Here is a 26,440-nt window from a genome sequence, read left to right on the forward strand (position 1 = left end):
GTACTACTCTATTGTCGACGCCTACGGGCCCTTTCCACGCACAATACGTATCCCACTCTTTCACCTGTTGAGCTTCTTCAAATCCCTCGCCGAATCCGCGAAGGAATAGGGGGACCTGAAGAGCGGGGTCACCGCCGCCATCCACATCGTCTCCGTACCTACGCCTTGATCGTGTTTGTGGAGAAGTCTCCAGCTCAGCGGGGCTCAACGTCGCACGGACTGGTATCCCTCTTGAACTGAACATGGCATCCCAGCAGTCGGTTATCGACACAGGAAGCTTACGTTGGTCAGGTGTGGCATAATACTAGCCCTTCGGGCAACGTAGAGGAACGAATCCCTGGAGGAGGCAAGCCAGTCGGCGGAATGACCGATGATACTCCAACTGATGATGAATGGACTTTGAAGATCGCCTGCGTGTTCGAGTGGCTAGTCCTCCGAGAATTAGTGAAGTTCCGGAAACTCAAGCGCCAGACCACGGGTATGTCGTTTTCCCACAGCCGCAAAAGCCGGTCCTGCCATCTGATTCACGAGACAGCACGAGCTTGAGTAAATACATTACCAAGCCAGGAGACCCCGTCCTCCTCGTGAGAAGACTGAACATATTATTGCAGGTTGCTGTCGTTAACTCTGAATGAAGATAAGATGTTTGGTCATCGACTCACTTTGACAATGACACTATTATGAAGTAAATTGCGATATCTCGAGCAGACACATGGTCCTCCCATCTCTCTTGAAACAGATTGTTTGAGAGTTCTTGTCAAACATTTGTCAATCCAGCGTTGTGGGAGCAAGATCCACGCTGGGATTGACACGGAAAATAGTTAGCTCTATTTGCAAACTTGGGATTAGGGATGATGAGAAGTGAGAGCTGAGTTCCTAGCCTGCCGGAAGGAAGAAATCAACATTGTATGCTATGTCATCGAGTGTTTGAGAAACCGTGGGTATGGTAATGATGCACCCTCCCGAAGAACCGACATGCAAACTGAACTCCTCGGGCAGATGCGTATAGCTTCCTCCTGTCTCATGTTCAAAGATCGAAAGTTGCTACTTTTCTTACTTGGGCTAAAAGGTGTCAATGAAAAGCTGAGGAGCCTGAACCTGAGTGAATTGGAGACGATGACAAGAGTCGGTACAGAGTGTTCCTGGAAAGTACCGGGACTGATGTGGATTGTCTTCGGGGATATGTTTCTCGGAATAACACTTCAATTAATTAGAGAGTTTTTTTGTGAGGTGAGGCCTGCCATGCAGTCTAGCAGGGGCAAAGAGATGCGGGGTTCCACAAGCACCATAAAACACCTCCAATCCTAGTGTTTACTTTGTCAGAAACTGGCAAGTTTGTTTCCTCGGTCAGGCAATGAAATTTCTCTGCTCTTTTCAGTTTGTACCAAACTTGGAAAACTCCATCACCATCACACCATCACCAACCCTTCTCACCCAATGGCCGACCTTGTGATTTCGGTCCAAGGCGCTGAACGCGCGCGGTCGAGCGCAGCCTTTACGAAATCCATCGATTGGAACGTCGAGGCATTTCTTGATGTCGACGATCTCCGGGTTATATCAATCTACTCGTGTTTGTCGAGCCTCTACAAATCCGAAAAGTTTACCGACATGACCATTTGCTGCGGTGGTCGCCGATTCAAGGTCCATCGGGCCATCGTGTGCCCTCAATGTCCTTTCTTTGACAAAGCCATGTCGAGCGCTTTCATGGTTAGCTTTCTCATTAACCCAGATCACTTGGGCTTCGAAAACGCTGACGAGCGCAGGAAGGGAGAACCCAAGTCCTCAGCCTACCTACCGATGACCCAGACGTCCTGGAGAAATTTCTTGAGTTCTTATACACCGGAAACTACTCTTACCAACTGACCTCACCGAAAGAGCCGGATGACGTCTGCATGATGACCCCAGACGAAATCCAAGAGGAATTGCAGACAGACCCAGGTGTGACAGTTCTGGAGGGGGAACCGATCAAGCCACGCCGCCCAGGAGATGATGACGAAAGTGAGGAGGAATATTTTGATGAAGACGAACCCAACCACGATGGCTCTTCACTGGATCCAGACCGACCGCCCACACCCTCCGAGCCAGAGGAGGAATACAATGAGAATCCTGCTGGCGAGGGACACCCACCCTCAGCTCCCGAGCCGGATCGTGAGGAGGAAAAGTCGCCCGACGACTGGATCAACGAACGGCATACCCATAGCGACCTCTTTCTTCACATGAGGATGTACGTCATGGCAGACAAGTTCGGGGTCCCTATCCTCAAATTGCTGGCAAGAAATCGGTTTTACAGGGCTGCCGAGCTCTCATGGAAGGAGGCAGAGGAATTTCCAGATATTGTTGATGAGATTTATGAAACTCATCCCAAAGAGAGGGCGCTGGCCGACATCGTATGTCGTCTGGTCGGATCTGTCTTGACTCAGGATGACCATCAGCGACGACGCCTTGAGCCTGTGATGCGGAAGCATGGTGACTTTGCCGTCGATGTCATGGCATACATGATCAGAGACAAGACGTTGAGTTGGGCATAAGGGTGCAGCGTGCATAATTACTAGCGCGATTAGGACAGATCAGACTGGTCGACGTGAGGCTCGGGCAAAATGTAAGCTGAGTTATCCGGCTTCTTCGACTCATTTTGAACGCTTTAACTTTTCTGTCTCCCTCATGGCAAACTCAATTCCCCCCTCCCGTCATTCCCAAACCTCATAATCGTCATTTTCCAGTCGAGGGGGAGAGGGCGCAAGCGGTGATCTGTGAGCAAGTGGTGCTGTGAGCGACTGTGAAAGCTGGCCAGCCATGCGTTCGGAAGGCTGATGTCCTGCGGAAGGTCCCAAGATTCCGCTTATGTATGAATCAGGCTTCCCTGCCCTGAACGTTCAAGAAATGGCCTGCCTCACTGATGATGACGCGGAAGCCCAAACGTGGTGAGGCTGTGAGGCTGAAGCCACTGTGAATGGTGAGAAGTGGACGAATCGGGAGGCATGGCGTTGGGCACCAACGAGAGGCCTCCGCGACATGGGAGCTTGGTGAAAACAGGGTCCACTCAGCTGCTGCGGCCAAGGGCGGGGGGATGCTGGGCATTTCAAGCTCGGCCCATCCTCGCCATGTCAACGATGAATGCTGAAGCATTTGGATGCTTCTTTCACAGCGTTGGCGGCCGACCGTGTCCAGGGGGTTGCTTTGTTTAGCCATACATATTGGGGCTGCCCGGGAGTTTATTGACCCTCGAAGGTCTTTCGACCTCGAATCTTACATAAGGTACCCGATTCGGGTGGCATAACCACCACCCACTGTTGAGATTCTCCAGCGTCAGAGTGAGTAGACCACAAAGCAGCCAACATGACAACACGACCGCAAAAAGAAGCGAGGTCATTGTCTGCCATTAATTATTTGGCCGCAAACCCACCACAATACCCTTACCATCCCGAGCTCCGTGAATCTTTGATCTTGTACATCTCCCGGGTTCCCGGAACTCAAGGTAAGTGAACCGACAGTCTCGAGAGGTTCAGGTTCCACGAGGACTCACTTATTTGGTGTTGCAGATGTCATCTTATCTACATTTCGGCCTCTGAAAAAGAACGTCACTGCCGAGGATATTGCGAACTCCCTCTACTATGTTCACCTCAACACTCCCGAGGATGAGGCGTTGGTAGCTCCGCCAAAACCAGCGCATGCTGTCTCGCCCCGGTCCAGCATCGAGGGCGCGAGGAGTCCCATTCCTAGAAAGCCATTGCCGCCCTCTGCCATTGTGGTCGGTCTAGAAAAGAAGGTTATGAACAGCAACAACTCCGGGCCCGTCCCACCGCCGACAACGGCTGTACCAGGTGTTCCTCCTACCACAGAGCCGGCACCTCTTGCACCGTCTCCCCAGATTGAGCCAGCGGGTTCTGATGGCGACGGGATTGAGAGCTACCGTCAGAATCCGGTGTTCCAGAAAAGACAGTCAGCTGGACTGACCGAACTCCCCCCCGACCCATCAGGGTCTCCGGCTTCGCCACCCCTTCCCCCGCGACCTCCAAAGCCTATGATGTCGACGCTTGAGACGATATCAGGCCAAAGCTCGGAACTCAGTACCACTCCAGTACCAGATCCTAGAATGACTGTACCGCCAATGACACCACCAAGGATGGTGCCAAATCCTGGGCGGCCCTTTTCTCCCATGTCCCAAACATCACCGCGACCCCCTTCTCAAATAACGTCTCCAGGGAGACCAGGGACAGGTCCAGCATCAGCGATTTTCTCGCTCACCATTATTCGGCGCGATCCAACTACCGGAATACAGTGCAACGTGGGAAAGATCTTGTCATTCCAAACGAATGTGCCGACACCAGAAACTGCGGCTCCAAACCTCGACCCGAACAACTTGGGCGAGCTACTGCCCTTCACCCAGCACATCACTATCCGCTTGGAAACATCTGGGTACGCCAAGTACCGCGACCTTCCCAGTCGAGCGGATGTCGGGAAATTCCGGCTATCATCTGGAGCATCGCTGGCGCAGCAACTCAGTCAAATGGGAGTGAGCGGGACCTCGGCAGACACCACAGAACAGAGGCCCACATGGAAACCAGTCGAGCAGGGCTTTACACGCGAAGTGGTCATGGCATACGGACCGAGCTTGACGGGGCACCTGAAAAGGCCGTTCCATCGCCGACGACGACCAGGCAGTCCCCCTCAGGGCGGTCCCAATGCCTCTGGGGAGGGCGCTCCTGCACCCCTGCACGTATCACACACGAGACAGGGAAGCACCTCGACCATTGGCTCGGTCGATTCCTCTGACGGGCGGCACTCTCCAACACTCATCACTCAACCAGGACCTGGGCTCAAGCCGAAAGGCTACGTGTTCATGAGCCCTTGGAATGGACGCTGTGAGTTCCGCACGAGCGCCAACGGTCGTGCCCTGAAGCTTCGCCACGTCCTCGACCCCGGCAACATCAAATTCGATCCGCGCGAAGTCGCCCAAAGCATCCGAGACGCCCAGGCAATCGGCCGGTCCAAGGGAGAAGAGCTCGCGTCGGCGCTTGCTGGGGCGAAACCAGTGAGCGAGCTGCGGTATAACTTGCCACAATCCGCCCGTCACCGTCGGGCTTCTGAACCCGACGCCAAATCCAAGGGTGGTCGGCATTTACCGGGACGCCTCAATAAGATCCTGCATCAGGGGTCGCATAGCAGCGGGGATGAGTTTGAAAGCGATGACGACGACTTGGATGAGGATCCGTCTCTGGATCTTACAGGTCTCGGACGGGAAAACGCGGGTGGCGGGTCACGAGGAAGACGAGCAAAGCTTGGAAAGCTGATAATTCATGACGAAGGATTGAAGATGCTGGATTTAGTTGTGGCAGCGAATGTTGGTGTTTGGTGGACGACCTGGGGACGCTCGGATTGATGGACGAGAAATGATCAGAATAATAGCGGATAGAAACGAGACTTGACATATTACACCGCCATCTGTTAGAGTCAGTCCAGTTCTTATTTTTTAAACAGAAGCTACATCGCCCCCGCGTATGCTGGCCGGTGTAAGAGAAGCATCGAGGTTGTTGAATTTTGGAGTAGTGAGCGTCGCGTCCGATGTCCCAAAGTTTCAAAGCAGGCTCGGACGAACTGCCTCCCTCTGCACTGTGCACGGCGATGATGCCCCACCACACCGCGGGGTCGGCGGGATATCACGTGACAACTGGTTAGTACCCCACACTTTTAGCCTGCTGCCAATCATGACCTGGGAAATGTCATCGGCAAGCTTGCCGATCGCAGCTCCAACTTCGTTGCCCGTTGGTCCATCACCAGCTCCAGGATCACAACTTGGGGAGGACAACGCCACTGGGGATCGGCAATCCGTCGCCTTACCTCTCCGCTCCTGCCGACTCCTCTAACGAAAAGAACCCCCCGAGCCGACATACAAATCCACTTCTTCGTCGACCCCCTGTCTTCCTGTCGCGCCAACCGACACATCGGAACCGGTGCGCGAAAAGTCTCGCCGTTCACTCTCCAACTTGTTCCGCCCATTGCCGCCGATCCACATCTATATCTCCCCGGTGCGCCACTGTAGCGCTGTGCGCAGAACCTAAACACCATGATCACGCGTTCTACCGTGTCGCTGGCGGCTCGCCAGACCGCCCTCGTCCGGGCTCCCTCGGCCCTTCTCCGCACCACTCCCGCACAACTTCTCGTCGCGAGGCGAACCTATGCGACCCCGGCCGGTCCGCCGCCGAAGAACTTCCGGCTCAGGCCGCCCACGACTTGGGATCAGGAGAAGGAGAGCACCATCGAGAAGGTTGGAAAGTACTTCCTCATGACCGAGATGCTGCGGGGCATGTACGTGCTCTTGGAGCAGTTCTTCCGGCCGCCGTAAGTGGTTCCTCTCCCTGAAATTGCTCCTAATGAACGGACTTGAACTGATTCTTGAGCCAACAGTTACACGATTTACTACCCCTTCGAAAAGGTTTGTTGACTTCCTTGCGGCCCCTCTGCAAAGCAAACATCGAGATTATCCTAGCAACATATCTTGGGCGATGGTATTTTCGGACAACTGTGCATGTTGCTAACCTCTGTTAGGGTCCCATTTCTCCCCGGTTCCGTGGCGAGCACGCTCTGCGCCGGTATCCGTCTGGTGAGGAGCGCTGCATCGCCTGCAAGCTGTGCGAGGCTGTTTGCCCGGCTCAGGCCATTACCATCGAGGCCGAAGAGCGTGCCGACGGCTCCAGGAGGACGACGCGCTACGATATCGACATGACCAAGTGCATCTACTGCGGCTTCTGCCAAGAGTCATGTCCCGTTGACGCCATTGTTGAGTCCCCCAACGCCGAGTATGCCACCGAGACTCGCGAGGAGCTGCTCTACAACAAGGGTATGCTGGGGCAATCCACTCTTGTATGCTTCAAACAATGCTGACATTTCCTGCAGAGAAATTGCTGGCGAATGGTGACAAGTGGGAGCCTGAGCTTGCTGCTGCTATCCGGGCCGATGCCCCTTATCGGTAAACCTTGACGGCGAGGAAATGGGGGAGTATGGAGTGTAAAGGTCAGGCCAGGATGCAAGCGCGGCCTTGTTGGTGCTGTACATACTGCGAGTGATGCTTCATAGCAATTCAACCTCGAACAACATTTCCTTTGTGCCTGATAATGTTCCTAAATGCTCCTTTACTCTTGATTTCCGTGTGCTGGCCATGGTGGTTGGTGGTGACGGCATCTGGATAGGTGTGGATCTGATATCACGTGACCCTGCACAGGCCAGCCTCCATCACCCATGTTCCAAGCTCCCGCTGTCCCGCTGCGGCTTTGCAAGTCTGGGCGAGAAATTTACCACCAACCTGCTGCTTCTGGCAACCTGCCGAACAACCACCTCTCCCATTGCGAACCCCCGATTGAGCCCGCCCCAAGTCCCCGGGTCGAGTCAATTGCCGTCTTGCACACTCCGGATCCCTATCCCCGACCAGAACCCGTCATCCAAAATGTTCCGCTCCGCCGTCCTCCGGTCCGCTGCCACCGTGGCCCGCGCCGCCGTCCGTCCCGCTCCGTCGGCCGTTGCCAGGAGATTCGCCCTCGCCCCCGCCCCGAGGGTCAGCGCTTTCACTCCCAAGACCGTTTCCTTCCAGGCCGTCCGGTGTTACGCCTCGGGTGGGGGGCTCCAGGAGGAGGAGGTCTATGAGCGCATCAAGCAGCTGCTCTCCAACTTTGACAAGGTGGGTTCGGTCATTTGGTCATTGAGAGGGGTTAGGACTGTTAGAACACCGGGGGAGTGCGCGGTGCCTTCTCCAGCCGCTGTTGGACTTCTTTTCCCGGTCGTCCAGCGGCCTATATCCCTTGCCCCTCGTTGAGAAACATGGACTAACTGTTTCCCAGGTCAACGACCCCGCCAATGTGAGTAACCCCTCAGCCACGGCAAGACGACAGCCCCGCTGTTCTTCATGATCTAACATGACCTCTTTTTCTTTCGGCAGATCACACCGAAGGCGCACTTCGCCAACGATCTCGGCCTGGACAGCCTGGACACCGTGGAGGTTGTGATGGCGATCGAGGAGGTATGCATCCCACCGATTATACCCGGACTCGAGACTCCTTCCTGTCTTCGCGGCTATCCACCGAAACCCGCGTATTGTCACGATGCTGACGGTTTCTTCTGTAGGAGTTCAGCATCGAGATCCCGGATAAGGATGCCGACCAGATTCACAGCGGTATGTTCGCTCTTTTCACCCCAACCCATCTGCATACCCTGCTAACACATCTTGCCCATCCAGTCGAGCAAGCCGTCCAGTACATCCTCAAGCAGCCCGACGCTAACTAAACTTTTCCCACTCCCCACCTGTACCATATCATGACTATATCATACAAGTCCCACCGCACATTCCGACCTGGTTCCTCTCCGGTCTGTTCGGCGGTGTTTTACTACGTATTTTGCGTTTTCTGGACGGAGTAGCCGGCATTATGCCACGGTTGGGTTGCCAATCGCGGGTGAAACCGTGATGCTGTACCAAGCTAGCAAACACATCGCAATGAGAGAGACCAATGGAATGAAGAAGATGGGCATTGGGGCTGCTTGAGGGCTGCGACGGACTGGTCTCAGTCTTGTGTGCCTATCGTTGCGTCAGTGTGACCTGACCTGGGTGACCCGACATTCTGATTCCTGCCTTTCTTGCTGCTAGCCGGTCCGTCTCTTCCGAGTCCAATTGTTGTGCGCTCTGTTCTTTCCCTCACAGCCCGGCCAGGAGCTCCCTGAAATTCCCATCGTGTTAGAAGCGCTGGTTGGCGTAGTGAGAGCAGAAGTGTCCGATCCAGCCGTGGAAGCTTTACGATTCATCAGGCCAAGATCCTCACGGCCAAACAGCACAACCATGTTGGGGTTCTGTCCAAAGGCACTGCGCATGGCGAGCGATTGATGGTTAATTCCGATGCGAGATTCGATGGCATCCGTAGGTACAGAACACTCAGTTCGGCTGTAAAGTAGGAGACTACGAAATGGCAAGACTGAACCCATCCAACCCACATCTCTGTGACTTGAGGATATGAAGGCAGCAAGGCTCACACACCATCTAAAGGCCAACGGCAGAGGATTGAAGGATAGGTGGTAAAAGAACATGTTATGCAAGATATCAGGGATATATACCAAAATGTGCCCATGTCCACTTCGCCAGGGAGCATATTAAAGCAAACCCAATTTTATCTCGACGCCTCTCCCAAATCCCCGTGATGCTAGTATATGACTGAACCGTGTCCAAAAGTACGCCGGGACAATGATTCCCAAACGCTGGTGGGCCGCAGCCATATCCAAAAAGAAAAAAAAATGTGCCCTATTTTCCCCGTGTTGCCAACGCCTTACCTCTTGCCGAAATTGAGCCATGAGGCTCTGATGACATTCACCTCCACCTATCTCCCACCAACCGTACTGGCATTGGTCTCAGTGGTACTCTTGCCGGCAGTGTTCGCAGCTCCTGAGGTGGTCCGGCTGCCTGCAACGACGCTGGCGTAGCTCCACCCAGTACTCAAGGGGCCGGTGACACCCAGAGTTCCAGCACCGGCCCCGGGGGCCGCAGCAGGCTTACGCGCGCGTGTCTGGGCATCGTCCTCCTCTTCCATACGGAAGACGAAGGACGAGTCTTCCTCATCAATGGGGGTTGCGAATCGTGCAGGGACGCCGGATCCGATCGAGCCGCTGCTGGTATGTCGCTCGAACGGCCGGTCCCGTTCGCGTTCCTTCCCGATGGCGCCGAGACCAGAGCCACCGGTGCTCGCCTTTTGACTCCGCGGGGCCGCAATAGGGCCCAGGCTTGGACTGGCGCTCAGGCTGTCAGACGTCGTCTCGACAAGTCTCGTCTCGCGGAACTGCCGGGTCAGGGCAGAGACGGACTCATTCCCCTTATCCTTCGCAGCAGTTGGAGAATCGTCATTGGCCTCAATCGTGATGGCCGAAGCAAGGCTGGAGTTCCGGAGCGGGCTTCCAACATGACCGAATGCCGAGACGTGCTTCATCGCCCGGGCGGATCCTCCCAGTTCGGCCTCCTCTTCCTTCTGTCGTTGGAACAACGGGCCCCAGCGGCTCGGGCTCGCTCCCAAGCCAGGGCTGCCGAACTTGCCAACGCCAATCGGCAGAGATTCAGTACCCGAGTCCAATGTATCTGCCATGCGTGCCGCATTATGTGTGGACCCACGACGCGCCTTCTCGGCTGGCGTCAACACCTCGTTGGCCAAAGAACCCGGAACAAGGTCCTCCTCAAACATGAACTCGGCTTCCCAGTCCCTATCAATCTTGGGCATGCTGCTGCTGATCATTCGCGGCTTGGCGTACCGCAATGAACTGCTGTGCATGAAGCGGCGGCCGAAGAACTCGTCATTGCCGAGCACCGAGCCATGATTCGCCGAACCAACAGGGGGACTGCTGCCGAAGCCGCTGCCATCGCCGGTACCGATGCCGGAAGGCGACAGGTGCTCGCTGCTCCCGAAGGCCGATGTATGCAACAGCTTTAGAGTCTCCGAGGTCCGGGCATCACGAGCCGAGTGTAGCGAAGGCGACGGGGAGTCGAGACCGAACTTGGACGGCACCGATGCCGGCCAGGGGCCATACCTGGCAGCGAGCGAGATTCCATTGCTGTCAAACGACGCGGGAAGCGGGGCATCCAAAACAGACAACCCCTTGGGGTTCGGAGAGAAGGCGAGGCCAAGTCGGTTCGGATCTTCGTCGCGGGGCGAGCCGTACGCAGAGGCAGGATTTGAAGTGTATGTAGTGTCGATGGTTGGCACGCCGTTTTCGACATTCGGCTGCCGTCCGATCGGTTGGCCGTAGGGCTCCTCAGGAGCAGTGTATGGAGCAGGGGCCGGAGGCGGATACGGGGGAAGCTGGTCGGCACGCAGGAACGAGTTCGTGAGAGCGCTGTTGGATGGCTGATGGTATGTAGTGGGGTTGACACGCACCCCCAAAGGTACCGGCGGAGCGCCGATGGTCACGCCGTTCTTCCCATAATTGATACGACGGCCATCGGGTAACACGTGGATGTTTGCGCACTTTGGACCGAATTTACAATTCCCCTGAGAGCGGTGACACGACAACGATCAGTGAGACTGCGAGAGGAGCCGGCGGCTGGATGAGGCTGGATCATTCAGGCCTAGGAGGACTCACCTTGGCAAAGTATTTGCAGATTGTTTCAGCGGCCGCTGTGAGATCGTGGCTAAAGGGACAGGCATTCCCTGCCTGGCAGGCGCCTTGACGATAGAACTTGCATGGGACGTGTGATGTGTCTATCGGAGGAGACGGGAAACGTCAACATCACCAAGGCGTAAGCGAAGAAGCAAACGACCACCGTCAAGTCATCGGAAGAGCGAGGACCAAGGAGCATCCTCTCCTCCGTGGTCCCTGGGACGCCCAGAGCCGGCGAGATCGAGTCAAAAAAAGCAAGCAAAACTTACTCGGCGGGCTCCGAGGACCATCAAATCGAGAACCGGGTCCTATGCCCGGACGGCCCGGGTGCGGCGGGATGTTGAGACTGCCGCTACGCATATGGCGATGGTCGCCGAGGCGAGAGGTAGCCATTGCTGGCTGGGGGGATTGGTGGTGGTGTCTCGTGGGGGTGATGATTGGAGGAGCGAAAGGAATCGGGCGGCTCAGGAGCGAGTAGTATGGTGGACAGAATGGAGGTTTGTTGGTTCTTTTTGCCCTTTTGCCCTCGAGAATTGGGTCTCCCGATGCGAGGTTTCCAGGCGGGTCGGCTCGCGCAAGCGCAAGGCTGGAGTGATGCGGGGCAGCGGGCGGTCACTCCGACAAAAGAACCTGGAAAGCCGAACCTCCAGGCGCGGGGTCCACTGCGTCGCCCGATGAGAGCGGAACTGTGACGTTACCGTATGTTACAAGCCCCCTCCGTCAGACCGACGGGAAGCGGACGGGACTCGGGACCAGAGAGGTTTCCCACGTTTCAGAACATATCAGCTGGAAAGCGGGCGCAACAAGATGAACTATGTGATGTGAATAAGAAATATGCATATGCCTCCATGTAGCTCGTCTCCGACCATACCTCCGTGCAAGGGATCTGGTAGGAAACTGATCTCTCGGTCCAGATTGGGAAGCCGGCTTCATCAAACCCCCGATCTGGGGGTTGGGGTGTAATGCGTAATGGCCTGTCAGGTAACACACAACTCCACCTCGTGGGGGTGATCAGGCCAACCTGACGACAGTGGCTTTTGCTCCAGCGTGCTCCACATTTTTGACACCGGATCCCCGGGCTGTCCAGCAGTTTGGGACCACTTCCGAAGGAGAGAATGTGAGATAATAGGGTCCTACCCGAGCCCAGCACGTTTACTTCTTAGATTATCCGTGTTCAGCGTAGTTCCTGATTTCATGAAGACTGTGGTATCTAGGCGGAATCCTAGGATTCAAAACCCCCGTGTCACGCATGTCGTAGTAGTATCTTGAACAGACTACACCGATCCCAGGTTCCCGCGAGCCAAGTGCGTCACCCACACACGTTGTTGGGTGATCGGACCCTCCTGGACCATGGGTCCGGGGTGAGGATAACAGTCAGATTCAGGTGAGGGTGTGTTGATGACATGTGCCCTCGTGATGGCCAGGAGCGAAGTGTCACACGCTCCAGTTTATCTGCAAGGTGCCCAACCCGGACATTGCCAACGGCCACATGTTGCCAAGATCTGAGAACTGGACACCTTTGATGGCGCAGCAGACCAAAGGAAACTGGAATGGCAAGATCTGTCACAAAGTGATGTTCTACGTCCGAATTCCAGATCAGTTGGTTCTATTTTATGGAAATATTTCTCCATGTCCTAAGCTACAACTTCAGGCCTGTCACCTGCCTCATCTTGTCTATATACTGGTCGTCGTCCACATACCTCTATCCGTCTATAATGCTCCAATGGTCATCCGCCATGCTCCGTATGATGCTATCCCCGAGCTGACACCGATGGCCGCCATCCGCTGGTACCAAACCCAGCCTAACTTTATTGCCAGCAACTTCGCCGCCACGCCGCCCAAGATCCCCAGCCAAACGACAAAGAACCCTGTTTCGAACCAGGCCTTTCTCAATGTTTCTTTGCTGGCCTTTTCACTGCTCGCTCGCATAGTTGTACCCCAACCATCCGCCCCCATAGTGAACATGCTCCATACGTGGACGGCAGGCAAAGGGATGTAGTAAAAGAAGATGCTCGGGACAATCCACGCCATGCCCCTGAGTGTGAGCCTGTCGGGATTCCGGAGGACGTTATAGCAACACCCGACGATAATGCGCAGCAAGATGTCCTGCATAGAAACGCTGACGAGCGTCCGGCTCGTAAGGAAATACCAAACGATAGCGATGGCGCCTATGACCGGACCGAACTCGCGCTTCATCATGCCGTAAAACAGCAGAGGGTGGCTTCTTGCATAGACTCGGGGATGCAACAGCGACTCTATGTGTGTCGCCCTCGCCCAGCGGACTTGTTGCTTCAGCCAACGGGACATAGTCGTGGGCGTGTCTGTGGCCGCGAGGACATCCGAGGCAAACATGACCTTCCATCCGCGCATGAGGAGATTCGTGGTCAAGTGCCGGTCTTCGTTGACAATCATGCGCTTACCCAGCACACGTTGAAGGTACCAGGGAATCAGGATGTCGGGGAGCGCAGCAAGACGGAACGCCGTGCTCGGTCCGCTCTGGCAGTCGCTGGTCCCAGCAGCAGCAGGGGTTGATCGCGTGAGGTACAGCTCACCCCAATATACTGCCTCTGAGAGCGCTGTGACCACGGTCTCCTTAGCGTTGTGTACGGTGAGGCTGGAACTCGCTCCCCCAGCCAAGGGGTCTCCAGCAAAGGTGTTGATGGTTTTTTCAAGGGAGTCGGGAAACACAATGGTATCCGAGTCCGACGACCAAAGGAACTCGATGCCGAGGATATCTGCGATGACGAGAGAGAATACGAAGCTGGTGAACATGATTCCCTTCTTATGCATATGCCGTTGCCGCAGGCACAAGTACCGGACTCCGTCAGGCCCATCGATCTGAAGGTTGTGCTGGATCAGGATAGCCTTTGCCAACTCAACACAGTATCGCATGGTGATGGCATCAATATCACCGTAGTTGATCCGGTAGCCTAGTTGGCGATGCTGGGCAAGTGTCTTTGCCCGGACTCTCTCGGCAACGTCACCGAGAGGTTCGGGGATGTGAATTACGGCGGACCGCTCCGTATAGATCTGTTGCAAAGTAAGTGAGCGTTGCTGTGTCTGGATCTTGAGATTGGCAAACGGCTTGTATACCTTGTTGAATATCTTGACCATATCTTCATCTTCGGGATCATCGCCGTCTATTCCCGCAATAACAAAAACGCAGGAACGTGCTGACTTGTAGCTATCGAGGGCTCTGGCGTATAGAAGAGGATCCTCACGCCAACCGACAACCGCAGCCATGCACCGAATCTCAGACAGCGGCAGCTGCTTCTCAGGATCCTTCTCCTGCCACTCATCCATCGCACACTCGGAAACCAACTTTGTCCTACATCTCTCGATCACAAAGCGGTTCAGTTCCGAGAGCGCGATGGTTATTATTATGTCGAAGGTGATCGGGTACCGGGAATGAACCGTCGAGCCATAGAGCACTGGAAGGGCTACGAGACACCCAAGGATGTTGAGCAACTGGCGAAAGGCTGGCACGTCTGGGCGGCTAACGGCCAGGAAGCTCATGGGATATCCATCCCTGTGTGCCTGACCGTTGGGTAACATTGAAGCGAAAAAGAATGGAATAACACAGGGAAAAGAGAGGACCCTGTTAGGTGCGGCAAACGTTTCTGAGGTATCCGGTCGTCAGGTAGGTGACAGCCTCTGACATATATACCAGCTTTAATGCCTCACTGCGGTTGATTTTGAGACTCCGACTCTCGTGTGATAATGATGACTGGGTAAGTACTGAATGACGCCATGGCTATACCATCAATACCTGGGCTCGAGCAACATTGGCAGGGCAAGGCACACTTGTCTAATCATTCGCTCAACCAAACATAGCATGGGAACGGTTTCGGGGCCAGCCATTCATTTCATGGACTGTAATGACATGGGTTGGTCGTGAACACGGACTCTTCTACTTGGCTTGCTTGCACAGCCCCAGCCGTGTTCGCGCGCAAACAGTGGAGTTGGTGTGGCTCTCGCGGACTTGTCACGACCTATAGTTTGACCGAAGGCCGAGCTGGGGAAACTACGTACGCCCGTATATGCATATTTCATGGGTCAAAGGGATCTGGATGTGGCCATAATGACGCTATTTTGACCACCGTTCCGCGGTACAGCCCCAACCTGAGCTCCCTGTTGAGGGAGTTAGCCAGACAATGTTTCACAAGTCCGAAGGCTGAAGGGTTGGCGATGTCTTTCAGTACCAACTTTCCGTGTGTCTCGATTGACAAGGCATAATTATGCGGAATGCACAGGGGACTTCCCTATGTCAACCCCATATATAATCACATCATGAAGTTTCGGGCTGTGGATGGTTCGTCCCATCAGCCATCGGAGCAGCTTCCTCCTCCAAGCGCCATGGTCGTCACATACAGAAATAACCGGATTGCACCGGTTGTGATCATTACAATTTGCATCTGGCTTTCCTACAATCTATTTGATCTCCATGTTAACAACTGGAGTTCCAGGAGGGCGTGGAACGGTTGGGAGACTCATCATGGCCTGGTCAAAACCGACATAGTATCACACTCTGGGCCCACAGCGCCTTCGAGCACATCGCCGAGCACAGAACATACCCCAGTTCCTTCTAAGGGTACTGTACCAACCGGGTTGAACCTGACAACCTCCGAGATCCTCTTGATCATGAAGACGGGCACCACCGCGATGTGGAAGCGGCTGCTCATCCATTTCACTACATCACTCTCACCAGAACGCATCCCTCCGGAAAATGTCGTCCTTTACTCTGACAGCGAGGACAAGATTGGGGACTTTCAGATCATTGACGTCTTAGCCAACATCACTGAGACCACCAAGGCACACCCTGACTTCGACGTGTACCACCAGGCAACAGAGTACAGTCGGTACAATGTCTATCTCGAGGCGGCAAACCTGGAAGGAGACAACTATGGTCCGCCTGGCGGCTGGGTCATCGACAAGTACAAGTTTGTCCCTCTAATCCAGCACGCGGGGAGGAATTGGCCACACGTCAAGTGGTATGTCTACATGGAAGACGATACCTACCTTTTCCTCCCCAACATCATTCGCTACCTCTCCACCTTCGACTGGCAGCAACCGCATTATCTCGGCCACCTCGGCGGCAGGTCAGACGTGGTGTTTGCTCATGGAGGTTCCGGTTTCGTTCTCTCCCGAGGTGCCTGGGAAAAATCCTTTGGGCTGAACGAAGCCATCTCAGAAGAATACGAGGAATACGCGTCACAGCACTGCTGCGGCGACCAAATACTCGGCCATGCCCTCAACAAGTATGGCGTCCGGTTCGGGGAAAATGGCGGCGACGAAAAGTTCACGTGGGGTTTCAACGGCGTTGTGCACTGGAAGTTTCCCTTCAGTCGGTGGAATTGGTGCTGGCCCCTCATGTCCTGGCACCACGTCCACAACCGCGATGTTGCGCGATACTACGCTTTTGAGCAGTCCTGGGACTTCACGGTAAGTTTCCATCTTATGTTGCGATGTTTTTCCGACATTACAGGTTAATGCTGACTTGTTGAAAGAAACCACTGCTTTACCGAGACTTTGCCCTCGGTTTTATTACCCCTGGTCTCCGAAGACGGGCTGAGTGGTGGGACAATTTGTCCAACCTCTATAGTGTGTCTTCTGGCAACAAGGACAACCCGCCAGCTCCAGAGTCTGGTTACGACACGGCACTCTGGAAGGGCGCTTGGAAGTCAGCAGATGCGTGTGAAGCAGCATGTAAGGGATGGAGTTCATGTGTGCAGTGGAATTATGTTGAAGATCTGTGCAGCATGGACGAGAGGTTCATCATGGGCCAAGGCCATGCTCCGGCAATGTCGGAGAGAAAGATCGGGTTGATGAGAACAAGTGGGTGGTTGGTGGATAGACTGGACGATTGGAAGTGTGACTAGGTGTCCAGAACTTTGTGGGAATCTTTGATGAAATGGTGCTCTTGGGCCAGGGTCGGTTTGCTCAGAAGGTATGCTAATGGCCGAAGGGAGGTTTTGTAACAATCGGCTTGCTGGCTTGCCAGTCTGTGGATGAAGAGGCTAAAGATCCCAGTGTGAAAAACTGGAGTGTTTGGGCATCTGAGAGCAGAGGGGGAGGATGATGAAGATGACGTAGTCGGTCAGGGTAGGTAAGAAACATTACGAGTAAATATTGCCCACATTCGCCCGGCTCGAAGAGGGGACCAACCACAAGGCACAAACCGTCCAGGAGATCAGACGAGAATGCAAGGATCAGGGAATCATTGTCATTAGATAACATTGTTTGCATATCATCACACCAAAATGCACAAAACACCGAACCCAACCAACCACCGTCTAAATGATCCCAAATGGCAATACCTGATTAGTCGAGTATATCATCCACAAACGCTAACTGATCGCGGTTGTCATCCATAACGCGGGCATACTCTAAGAGCAGCCTCCAAGTGTAAAGGGCCATGTCCTCAACGCGCAAGACAGCAGTGGCCCAGGCTTGCCCATCCAGGGCGATGGTCTCGGCTTCTTCGTCGTGACCGTTGAGGAAGTAATCCATGATGCCGTAGATGTCCATGTATGAGTTGTCAAAGGGCACGAAATGGACCCACGGCTTGAGGCGGTCATCGTGCCACTCGGCGTAAATGGTCGACTTGAGGGGCATGCTCGTCGACATGAGGAAAGCGCGGTAACGGCCGCTGAAAGAGTTGCCGTCGATGTCGGGGAGATATTTGTAGTCGTACAGCTGCTTGAACGGCATGCCAGGGGCAACCGACATGACATCATCGTTGTGCTTGCAAGTCTTGAGGGGCTTCCCGTCCTCTCCGTCCACGGGCGGCCAGCACAGCAAGTCGGTGAAGGCGACATCTGACCAAGTTGAGACCCATTCGGCCAGGCGACCCTCTTTCCGGGCTCGGACCTTGTATGGATCCTTGTCGCGGGGTGGAAGCCGGAATGTTCGCGCAGCCTTGGGATTGCCAGCCTCAATGGCAGCCAAGGTGGTGGCATTTAACATCTGGACAAACCGATGGCGGTGGTTGTGCCACCAATTACTTTCCTTGTTCCGGAGACCAGAAGCAGAGCCACGCCACACGACCGCGTCCTTCTTGTCCTTCCACGGCCCGCCGCGCTCGCCGCCGCCACTGTATTCCTTCCGAATGTCTTCGGCGATGTACATGGCGCTCGGGATCAGGATCTCATTGTTTTGCGGCAGCTTGCACTCGCCGAAAATGGGCACCAGTTCGCGGGTCGTCGACATGCTGATGGCCTCGATGTATGTGCCATGCATCCCGCGCAGATGGGGTTGCAGACACGGGTCCATGGCGGCGGTAAAGTTCTTGATGTAGCCCCGGTAGGTGTAGTCGGGTACTGGGGTCTGCGGGTATTCCGTGGGCTCATCGACCCTCGACAAGGATGAGATGTTGCGGCCGGGGGTGCCGGGTGGGCAAGCGTCGCGAGTGAAATCCCAGAACTTGGCGACATCGCGATCTTTCCAGTGCGGGTCGTAGCGCGGGAGCCTCTGGACGTCGTCGACGCCGCCGTATTTAGAAACGGCATTGTAGGGGTCCGCGAAGTATCGTGACTTGCGCTCTGCTTCCACCAGTTTTGCCATGTCTTCCCAACGCATCATGACGCGGGACTCGTCCATGTGGTTCATGTACAGGTCCATGTCGGGCAAGTGACGGGAAAACCGGCGGATCAGGCGCAACCACTGGGCGACGCGGAAGTGAAGCTCGGGCTCGGGATCGGTGGCCTCGGCAGTACCATTGCGGATGCGAATAATGTATGGCTGGTCGTGGGCGCGGCGACGGATCTCGCGGGGTTCGAGGCCCCAAAACGGGTTAATGTCGTGGTGGATGCGGTCGAAGAAATCCTCAATCACTATGGCGTTCAGCTCAGTCGCGGCGGCAAACCAGCGGTCGAAGCCCGGAGGCGGATGGCGACCGCGGCGCTCGCGGTAGCGCGATGCCGCTTGCTCGAGGGTGAAGGAGCGCTTTCCGAGCAGCCGGTTGAACTCGACTCGCGCTTCCCTGATCAACCTGTCGATAGGATGTTGTGTTGATGGCCGACGGCGGGGTGGCTTTGGGCCAGTGCCGAAGGGATATCTCTGGCCATTCGGGTCGGTGATTCGAGCTGGAACGGCAGGGTTGTACAAGATGTCGCGCGGACCGAAGAGCAGGTACAGGGAGCCAAGGACGGCGGCGGCGATGAGGACGGTCGCGAGGAGGTGTTGGACCCGCAGAGGAAGAGGGACACCGGCGAGTGCCCCGCGACCCGGGTACATGTTCAGGAGTCGGCCCATTGTCCACAAAACCGCAGCGTGATCATCCTGCGATGTCGAGGTCCAGGTGTCTTGTATCGGTCGACATGAAGAGGTGTTGGTGGAGTCGGACCGAGGGACGGTTTTCGCAATCTTGATGTTGGGCGGCCGTCTGCTTGTCCCACAAAAAACCAGAAAATGGACGACGTTATGCTGCAGGGACCCCTGCTTTGCCCGCCGTCCGACCCTGGCCGCCTCTCGGTTATTCCAGGGCAGCCAATCAGCCAACTCACCACGTTCCTGTCTTATGCTTGTGGAGAACCAAGCGCGAAACGGAAAACGACCAAGCCGTCAGCAGACATGGACGGGACCAACGTAGCAGCAACAGATGGTTTTCTCATGCGTGGTACGGAGTACTGAAATGCCAAGGCGACCGAAAAGGATCAAAGGAAAGCTGATATCTGCGGGTTGCCTCTTTTCATCAACAAGTCAGGCAGGCATTCAGAGCAGCGGGTACTTAGCTGAGTTCAGTATCTCTTGAGAGTACGGATATTCCTCACCTGAACGTCGACTTTGGGCGATAGGGGCTTCGCAGTGGGTGGATACCGAGAAACTGAAGATACCTACTGATATGAAGTGAGAGAGGCGCAACGGGCTAGAGAAGATGCAAGGCTGACACCCCTGACCTGAGTGACAACAAAATACGAGCGTACGCTAGCGTCCCAGGAAACGGGGCTGCCGAGGCAGATCATTCTCGTTAGGAAGACTCAGGGATCCTAACACAGCCAAGGAAAGGAGTTTATCTACCATCAACAGGCTTATTTCACATTAGCAAAAGACCGTAAAAGGAAATAGGAACACCTTAACGCACTGGTAGTAGTATGCCACGAACAACCCCGATGCATCATTGAAGGACGTGTGAACACGGAGAAGAGGCAGCAGTAAACCACGTACTGGCGGTACCCGCCGTCGTGCTTCTCATCGCTGATGTGTCCCAAGGTCCTAATGCCGATGTGGTCTCGTCCTACCACTTAGCCAAATATGCCAGGGCCTCGCAAGTCTCTGGGGAGGTTGGACCGCGCTCTTGCTCCCGAAACTTGACCCCTATTTCATCGCACCAACGGTAAGGTATCTTGGTATCGACCTTCTCTGTTCCAAAGACACACCAGATCGCTCAGGCATTCAAACTTGATCGAATATAGGACGGCGGTTTCCGCGTCTTGCTTGAGAGCTTGCTCATCATCCCTCAAAACGCCCTATCAGATACCATACCTCCACCAGGATTGATGTCGCTACTATCCGGAGTAAAATGATCCGGTGCTCCTTTGGATTTTCTGATCTGTATTACCGCGTTTCGGATTCCTTTCAGTATTGCACATCACGATAAGTCAGAGCCAGCAAACACATGTAACCTAACGTCTCGTCGGCGGCAGGACCAAACTTGACTTGTGCGTCCTTCACAATCTCCTCAACTTCATTGATGGTCCTGTCAGGTTGTCCGCGAAAATACTGAAGACTAGACGCCTTTTTATGCACCACACCACAGAACCGAAATCGATTACTTGACACTAGTAGTATGAGAAACGAAGGGAGAGGGATAGGTATCATGCTAGGACAAGACAAGGCTAGTAGTCTATGGATACCAGATGCGAATTACGATACTCCTCTTAACTCTAATTCACTATGTTCATACCTACGTACTTTTCAACTTAACACCTTTCAAGAAAGTAGAATACCACAGTACCGTCCATTATATGAAACTGATAATCCTACCCCCGTCGCGGAGTCTTTGCCGGCAGTTCTCTTTGGATTGAAGTTTATTGCTGCTTCACCGTGCGGGAGCAAAGATTGGCATGAGTCCAAGAATTGACCACCTGGTAGCTCGTTGATTTGACGCCGACAACGATACCAAGGATTTGGACATTTGACTGATGAATCAATCCGAGAAAGTCGTCCGCGAACATCTCGCGTTGGCCGTCTGTCAGGGCAAGCATGGCATCGCCTTGGTGGGGTGAGGAGACAGGGAAGCAGTCTAGAAACATCGAGATATCGTCTTCAATGCAGGAGCTAGTGTCTTTGAGCATCCACTCAAGAGTTCCTTATGGGTTGAAGAAGCCCAGGAATGAAAACAAGTCAGCTGCGGGGGAATGCCGGTGTGGGATTTATTCGAACGAAATCCGCCACGTCCTGAAAATGGCATTTCATGCGGCCCCATCGCGTCGCCAGTCGCCAGCATCACGCCCGAGCAGTTTGCTCAAAGTTTAATTACCTTGTCGGAACGCCTTCACGTATATCTGGAGAAAGTATCGCGGCTTTCTGGGCTCGGTGTAGGCAGCGGCTTGGCTAATGGCGAGGGGGCCAATCCAGCGCACGTATCAGGTCCACTGCAACCCTGTATTCGAGGTCTCGACCCAGTTGTTTCGAAGCAATCGGAGCGCATCTGTTTCACTCATCGGCTCCACCTTGATGATGGTACTATCACCGTCACTGATTAACCTGCGAGCGATATCCTCGGTACGCATGGTACCTAACGAGAATGGATCTAGTGACTTTGAGGGTAGAATGTTGGCCAGGAGACCACCATCAGTCGCAGTGCCTTCAGCGTCATAAAACACTTAACGTAAATCGGCATTGTCGATGATCATGACCCATGCTCTGTTTTGGGTTTCGGACAGCCAGCTCTTGATACGCGGCGGGATTTGGGTGTTGGCTGATCCTGGTGTCCGCCCGGCAACTTCACGGCATCCGCGATGGCTTCGCAGTCGCCACCAACTACACCACGTTTGTCAGCATACCTCTGCTACCCAGAAAACCCATTTCACACGGCCCGGTGTAGCTGCTGCGATGCGCGTTATTGGTGGATAGTGAGTTAATCCTTCTCAGCACCCTCGAGCCTACAAGAGCGCCAGGGCAGTGCGTTTAGTCGTCGAGTTGAGTGGCGAAGACAACCCAGGGTTCACCCACCAATTCAGATCTCTTTCCTTCCACCACTTCGCCACCTCTGCAATCAGCTTAACAGTCTGTTTCACCAAATCGAGATGCATTTGTGAGACACAGCTCTTTAAGTTCATGATTTGTGTTGTTGTGCTGTTGAGGTTAGAAGTTGAAACGCTAGCCCCTGTCATCCGGTCATTGACTGCCGAACTTCCCGGGCATACGGAGCAGCTTGTAAGGTGGCCAAGGGGGCGCTCCAGCGCCATCCGAGAGGAACCCCTTCCAGTAGATGACCGTTGTGTCGGTGGTGGGTTGAAGGGCCCGCTTGTTCATGCTGTGCATGCCGATCGGCCGATCATCGACGGCTGCGGGTGCATCAAACGTGTTGGGTCTGTCATCCGGCCGGTTGGTTTGAATGGTCGTTATGGGAAGCTGGAACGTCTGTTCCAAACACTGAGATTGGCACTGAAATTGGTTTCATACCACGTAAAAGAGTGGCCTTACGTTCAAGATTTCGAGGAATGCATCAACTCCTTTGTTTCGTCGGATTACGCAGCGGCTCACCGTGTTGTTAGGCGCTTATAAGCGCAGTTATCATCTTTGATCCGTGCTTGGAGATGGTGACGTGATCTGGAGTTTCGTTGTGGGCCCATGACTCCACCACACTCACAGTTGGTTTTGAAGTTGGAGTTTCGACTTCGCGCCATCGCTCCACTGCTCTCGCCATCAAGTTGGGATGTGAAACGGAAACGGGAAGGTCGAAAACTTAAGGCGCGACCTCACACCAAACCCCAGTGACCATCGTCAAGCTTCGGCACTTGTTTTCGGCGTCTGAACAAGATTCGGACGGATCGCCGAGCAACGGGTTTTGACATGAGACGAACAGAGGCTGGATAAGCCGACACAACCCCTAATCCTCCATCTCTGTAGCTCCATGAATGACTTCACGGCGTTCTCTGCCAAATATGCCGAAGATTTTGCTCAGCTCGACATAGCTGGTCGATCTGCAAATCTTGCAGATCATAGCTAGCGGCGGCGGTTTGGTGCTTTACATCGCCTTTTCCAGCTGTCTGCCATGAGGCCGTACAAAGCATTCGGCTTAAACAGTTGCCTGACTTTCGAACCGCCGCCCCGACGATGTGGACCCAGGGGTTGCACTCCGTACATTAAGTTCCCGGTCTACTCCGTCGATATGTGTGGTGGACGTCCACCTTCGAACAACTCCTGAGGGAAGAGATAGTAGCGCCGTGGGGCGGCTTGCCATTGAAGGAGCTCCCATGGGCCGATTCTCCTATCTCTCCGCGACACGCCTGTCAGAGATGTTCGAGATGGGTCGGTCCTGCACTGCCTCTTGTCTGTAGCTTGTGACACTCAACGGCAGCAGAAGCGGGTGTCGTAGCCTCTCGGGATTCGTTCCCTGTAGACGTATATCTAGGCCAGCATCGTTGACCTCAGTCCCTTTCCGTCCCAACAACATCTATCCATAAGCATCTTCTGTACATACAATCCCTTTCGCTTCTTGCCGCGGGCTGGCACCCACTTGTTCGTTCTTTTGTCTTGTTCTTATTTCCATTTCCTTACGTTCTCTTCTCTTCTTACCTTCTCTTCTCAAAGATGCTTTCTCAACTGCTCCCCCTGGCGGGTCTTGTCGCTTTTACCCACGCCCACGGCGTCATCATTGCTGCTCAGGGAGAGGCCGGCTCGCCTCCGTCTGTTGGCTTCAGGGTCAGCAGCACCATCCCCCGAAATTGCACTCAGATCAACCCTTGCCAGCAAGACACGACCATCATCCGTGACGAGGAGATCATCAACGGCGTCGTCAACAGCTGCGGACGGACCAAGCTCACTGGCAACATCGACGTCGGCGAAGTGACCGAGAATGCGCTGGCCGCTGGTGCCGTCACGGCAGTAAAGGCCGGCACAAAGATGACCGTTACGATTCATCAAGGTACGCTCCTCCCTCCATTCGCTACCCCAGAAGTCTTCACCCGATCCCTGACAAAAATAATGTAGTCAACGCCGACGGCGCCGGGCCCTACTTTTGCGACATTGATGAGGGCAGCAATTCGGGGATTATGCGGAATGTTACTGTAACAAACAACGTGCCTGGTTCCAACGGCCTCTCCCAAGCCCAAGCTCAAGCCTTCAACATCACCGTCGAACTGCCCCAGGACATGCGTTGTATCGGCGCCTCCACCGGCAACGTCTGTACCGTCCGGTGCCGCAACAATGCTCTGGCCGGACCTTTCGGCGGATGCTTTGCCGTGCAGCAGATTGACGTTGAGCCATTCGACGTCGCACATAACCCCAGCGAGGTGAAGACGGCCGACACACTCCACGATGTAGACGTCCAGGTTGCTGCGAACCAAGCTGCTCTTCCGGCCGCCTTTGAGGCCAACAAGAAGGCAGGTAGCGATGAGCAGGCGAAGAACCTTGCCGCTGTCGAAGCCATTGTTGGTATCTTTGGCACGACGAGCGCTTCGTCCATCCCTACGCTTACGCCGACAGTTGTTTTGACCCCTGCGACCACGACTACGTCCTCTGCGGCAGCAGCGACGACAACGAGCTCAGGCCGCGGCAGGAATAGGGGCAGCGGCCGAAATGGCAAGAACAATAACAGCAATACCAACACTGCCGAGACTGATGTTGCAACTGAGACCAGTAGCGGTTCTGAGAATGGTTTCCGTCAGGTCAGGAAGCGGGCAATCTCTTTCTGGGCTTGAGAAGAACGGCGATGGGCGTCTGGCGGGGCTGTGACTTCTTGTTGGTAGACCTGACTAGCTGAGATATCAATGTTCTAATACCAGACCTTGACAGCTCCACAATCGTGTATTTTCATATGCTGTCTAAGTGAAATATTCCATTTTCGCTTTTTGCATAGTGACACGGGAATAGTGTCAATTGTGACCCAAGGACTGGAAAGTCCTCCAGATAGCGCAACAGAAGGGGGTCAACTTCCTAGGTGTGGGTGCCTCGCAAAGGATGAATATCCAGAATATGGGGAAGACTGGCTCTGTTGTGTATATGGCGTGTAGGAGGAAAGGAGGAAAGGCTAGCACGAAGTGGCTAGGCATGGCAAAATACAGGAGTAAGCGCTTTCGCGGGGGTCCCAAATAAAGGGCTTACACAGATGGTCCCTCAAAGAACCCTTCCTCGGGGGACTGTCGCCCATCACATAGTTTCACACCGAGTAAAATTCTGGACAATGAACACCTCGCAGGCCAGTCCTAGCACCACGCACCTTGCATCTCTCCGACAACAAACAAAAGACAGAATGGAGAAGAGAACTCATCATACAATCCCCAAATCTAAAATAAAGTATAACAAGATTACAACAGCCGACCTATCTTTCTTAAAGAATACCTCCCAAACATCTTTACTTTAATAATAGATACTCCGTCCAACCAGCTCAATATCTTAATCAACACTATAGGACTATAAACCATTACAATACCCTTACAGGCATCCAATACTAAGTTATCTTATTCAAAGCTCCTTCACCACTTTAAAGCTTAGGGTTATCCCCCCCAACTATAGTATAGCTATATAAACTGTATACCATTCGATTCTCTTTATAGATCCTTCACCACTTTAGGGCTTAGGGTTAACCCCCTAAATATAGTGCACCTATATAAACTCTATCTCATTCGATTCTCCTTATAGAGCTCAGTAAGAATCTGTAATCCGCTTTGTCGCTACATTTTTTACCGGTTTAATATCGATTTTTAAAGATGGTATACTTTGTATGTTGCTGACGCCTTGCCAAGCCTACACTTCCATTTTAGGAAGTTTGGGTTAGGCAGGGGCGACAAGGTTACTATTTAGGAAATCCGGACTTGGCATCCTGGCGCTCCCTCTATACAACCCAACCACGGTTTCGAGTTTAGCTATACGCATGACTTTACTCGTGAATAAAGCGGCACATATGATTGTTCTTTGCATGTTGATGTGGCCTCGTTTTCGACCCTGAAATCACGCGACCCCCGGCCCGTCCCGAGAGGGTTAGGGTTAGGGTTAGGGTTAGGGTTAGGGTTAGGGTTAGGGTTAGGGTTAGGGTTAGGGTTAGGGTTAGGGTTAGGGTTAGGGTTAGGGTTAGGGTTAGGGTTAGGGTTAGGGTTAGGGTTAGGGTTAGGGTTAGGGTTAGGGTTAGGGTTAGGGTTAGGGTTAGGGTTAGGGT

The 26,440-nt window shown here is 54.1% G+C and overlaps 10 protein-coding genes across 10 annotated transcripts; 7 read left to right on the forward strand and 3 right to left on the reverse strand.

Annotated features, from left to right (window-relative positions):
* Window positions 1–1,437: 1,437 nt before the first annotated feature.
* Window positions 1,438–2,528, forward strand: VTJ04DRAFT_10940 (uncharacterized protein; the record flags this gene model as incomplete). The annotated part of the gene is made up of 2 exons (XM_069358734.1): window positions 1,438–1,707; window positions 1,764–2,528. The coding sequence occupies 2 exons, from the start codon at window positions 1,438–1,440 to the stop codon at window positions 2,526–2,528; spliced, it is 1,035 nt and encodes a 344-aa protein (XP_069214268.1).
* Window positions 2,529–3,336: 808 nt separating this feature from the next.
* On the forward strand, window positions 3,337–5,380 carry VTJ04DRAFT_10941 (uncharacterized protein; the record flags this gene model as incomplete). Its single annotated transcript, XM_069358735.1, has 2 exons — window positions 3,337–3,475; window positions 3,540–5,380. 2 exons carry the CDS (start codon window positions 3,337–3,339, stop codon window positions 5,378–5,380), a joined length of 1,980 nt encoding a protein of 659 aa, XP_069214269.1.
* Window positions 5,381–5,498: 118 nt separating this feature from the next.
* On the forward strand, window positions 5,499–6,040 carry VTJ04DRAFT_10942 (uncharacterized protein; the record flags this gene model as incomplete). The annotated part of the gene is made up of 2 exons (XM_069358736.1): window positions 5,499–5,510; window positions 5,693–6,040. The coding sequence occupies 2 exons, from the start codon at window positions 5,499–5,501 to the stop codon at window positions 6,038–6,040; spliced, it is 360 nt and encodes a 119-aa protein (XP_069214270.1).
* A 24-nt stretch (window positions 6,041–6,064) lies between these two features.
* On the forward strand, window positions 6,065–6,971 carry VTJ04DRAFT_10943 (uncharacterized protein; the record flags this gene model as incomplete). Its single annotated transcript, XM_069358737.1, has 4 exons — window positions 6,065–6,339; window positions 6,406–6,433; window positions 6,547–6,838; window positions 6,895–6,971. 4 exons carry the CDS (start codon window positions 6,065–6,067, stop codon window positions 6,969–6,971), a joined length of 672 nt encoding a protein of 223 aa, XP_069214271.1.
* A 470-nt stretch (window positions 6,972–7,441) lies between these two features.
* On the forward strand, window positions 7,442–8,274 carry VTJ04DRAFT_10944 (uncharacterized protein; the record flags this gene model as incomplete). Its single annotated transcript, XM_069358738.1, has 5 exons — window positions 7,442–7,672; window positions 7,833–7,850; window positions 7,931–8,011; window positions 8,116–8,164; window positions 8,228–8,274. 5 exons carry the CDS (start codon window positions 7,442–7,444, stop codon window positions 8,272–8,274), a joined length of 426 nt encoding a protein of 141 aa, XP_069214272.1.
* A 1,079-nt stretch (window positions 8,275–9,353) lies between these two features.
* VTJ04DRAFT_10945 (uncharacterized protein) lies at window positions 9,354–11,511 on the reverse strand (the record flags this gene model as incomplete). Its single annotated transcript, XM_069358739.1, has 3 exons — window positions 9,354–11,009; window positions 11,101–11,219; window positions 11,388–11,511. The coding sequence occupies 3 exons, from the start codon at window positions 11,509–11,511 to the stop codon at window positions 9,354–9,356; spliced, it is 1,899 nt and encodes a 632-aa protein (XP_069214273.1).
* Window positions 11,512–12,828: 1,317 nt separating this feature from the next.
* Window positions 12,829–14,673, reverse strand: VTJ04DRAFT_10946 (uncharacterized protein; the record flags this gene model as incomplete). Its single annotated transcript, XM_069358740.1, has 1 exon — window positions 12,829–14,673. The coding sequence occupies one exon, from the start codon at window positions 14,671–14,673 to the stop codon at window positions 12,829–12,831; it is 1,845 nt and encodes a 614-aa protein (XP_069214274.1).
* Window positions 14,674–15,474: 801 nt separating this feature from the next.
* On the forward strand, window positions 15,475–16,997 carry VTJ04DRAFT_10947 (uncharacterized protein; the record flags this gene model as incomplete). The annotated part of the gene is made up of 2 exons (XM_069358741.1): window positions 15,475–16,560; window positions 16,626–16,997. 2 exons carry the CDS (start codon window positions 15,475–15,477, stop codon window positions 16,995–16,997), a joined length of 1,458 nt encoding a protein of 485 aa, XP_069214275.1.
* Window positions 16,998–17,439: 442 nt separating this feature from the next.
* Window positions 17,440–19,371, reverse strand: VTJ04DRAFT_10948 (uncharacterized protein; the record flags this gene model as incomplete). The annotated part of the gene is made up of 1 exon (XM_069358742.1): window positions 17,440–19,371. One exon carries the CDS (start codon window positions 19,369–19,371, stop codon window positions 17,440–17,442), a length of 1,932 nt encoding a protein of 643 aa, XP_069214276.1.
* Window positions 19,372–23,877: 4,506 nt separating this feature from the next.
* Window positions 23,878–24,986, forward strand: VTJ04DRAFT_10949 (uncharacterized protein; the record flags this gene model as incomplete). Its single annotated transcript, XM_069358743.1, has 2 exons — window positions 23,878–24,211; window positions 24,277–24,986. 2 exons carry the CDS (start codon window positions 23,878–23,880, stop codon window positions 24,984–24,986), a joined length of 1,044 nt encoding a protein of 347 aa, XP_069214277.1.
* Window positions 24,987–26,440: the final 1,454 nt, after the last annotated feature.

Source organism: Mycothermus thermophilus (genome assembly GCF_041956435.1).
Source record: "Mycothermus thermophilus strain CBS 625.91 unplaced genomic scaffold VTJ04scaffold_8, whole genome shotgun sequence".
Classification (NCBI taxonomy): domain Eukaryota; kingdom Fungi; phylum Ascomycota; class Sordariomycetes; order Sordariales; family Chaetomiaceae; genus Mycothermus; species Mycothermus thermophilus.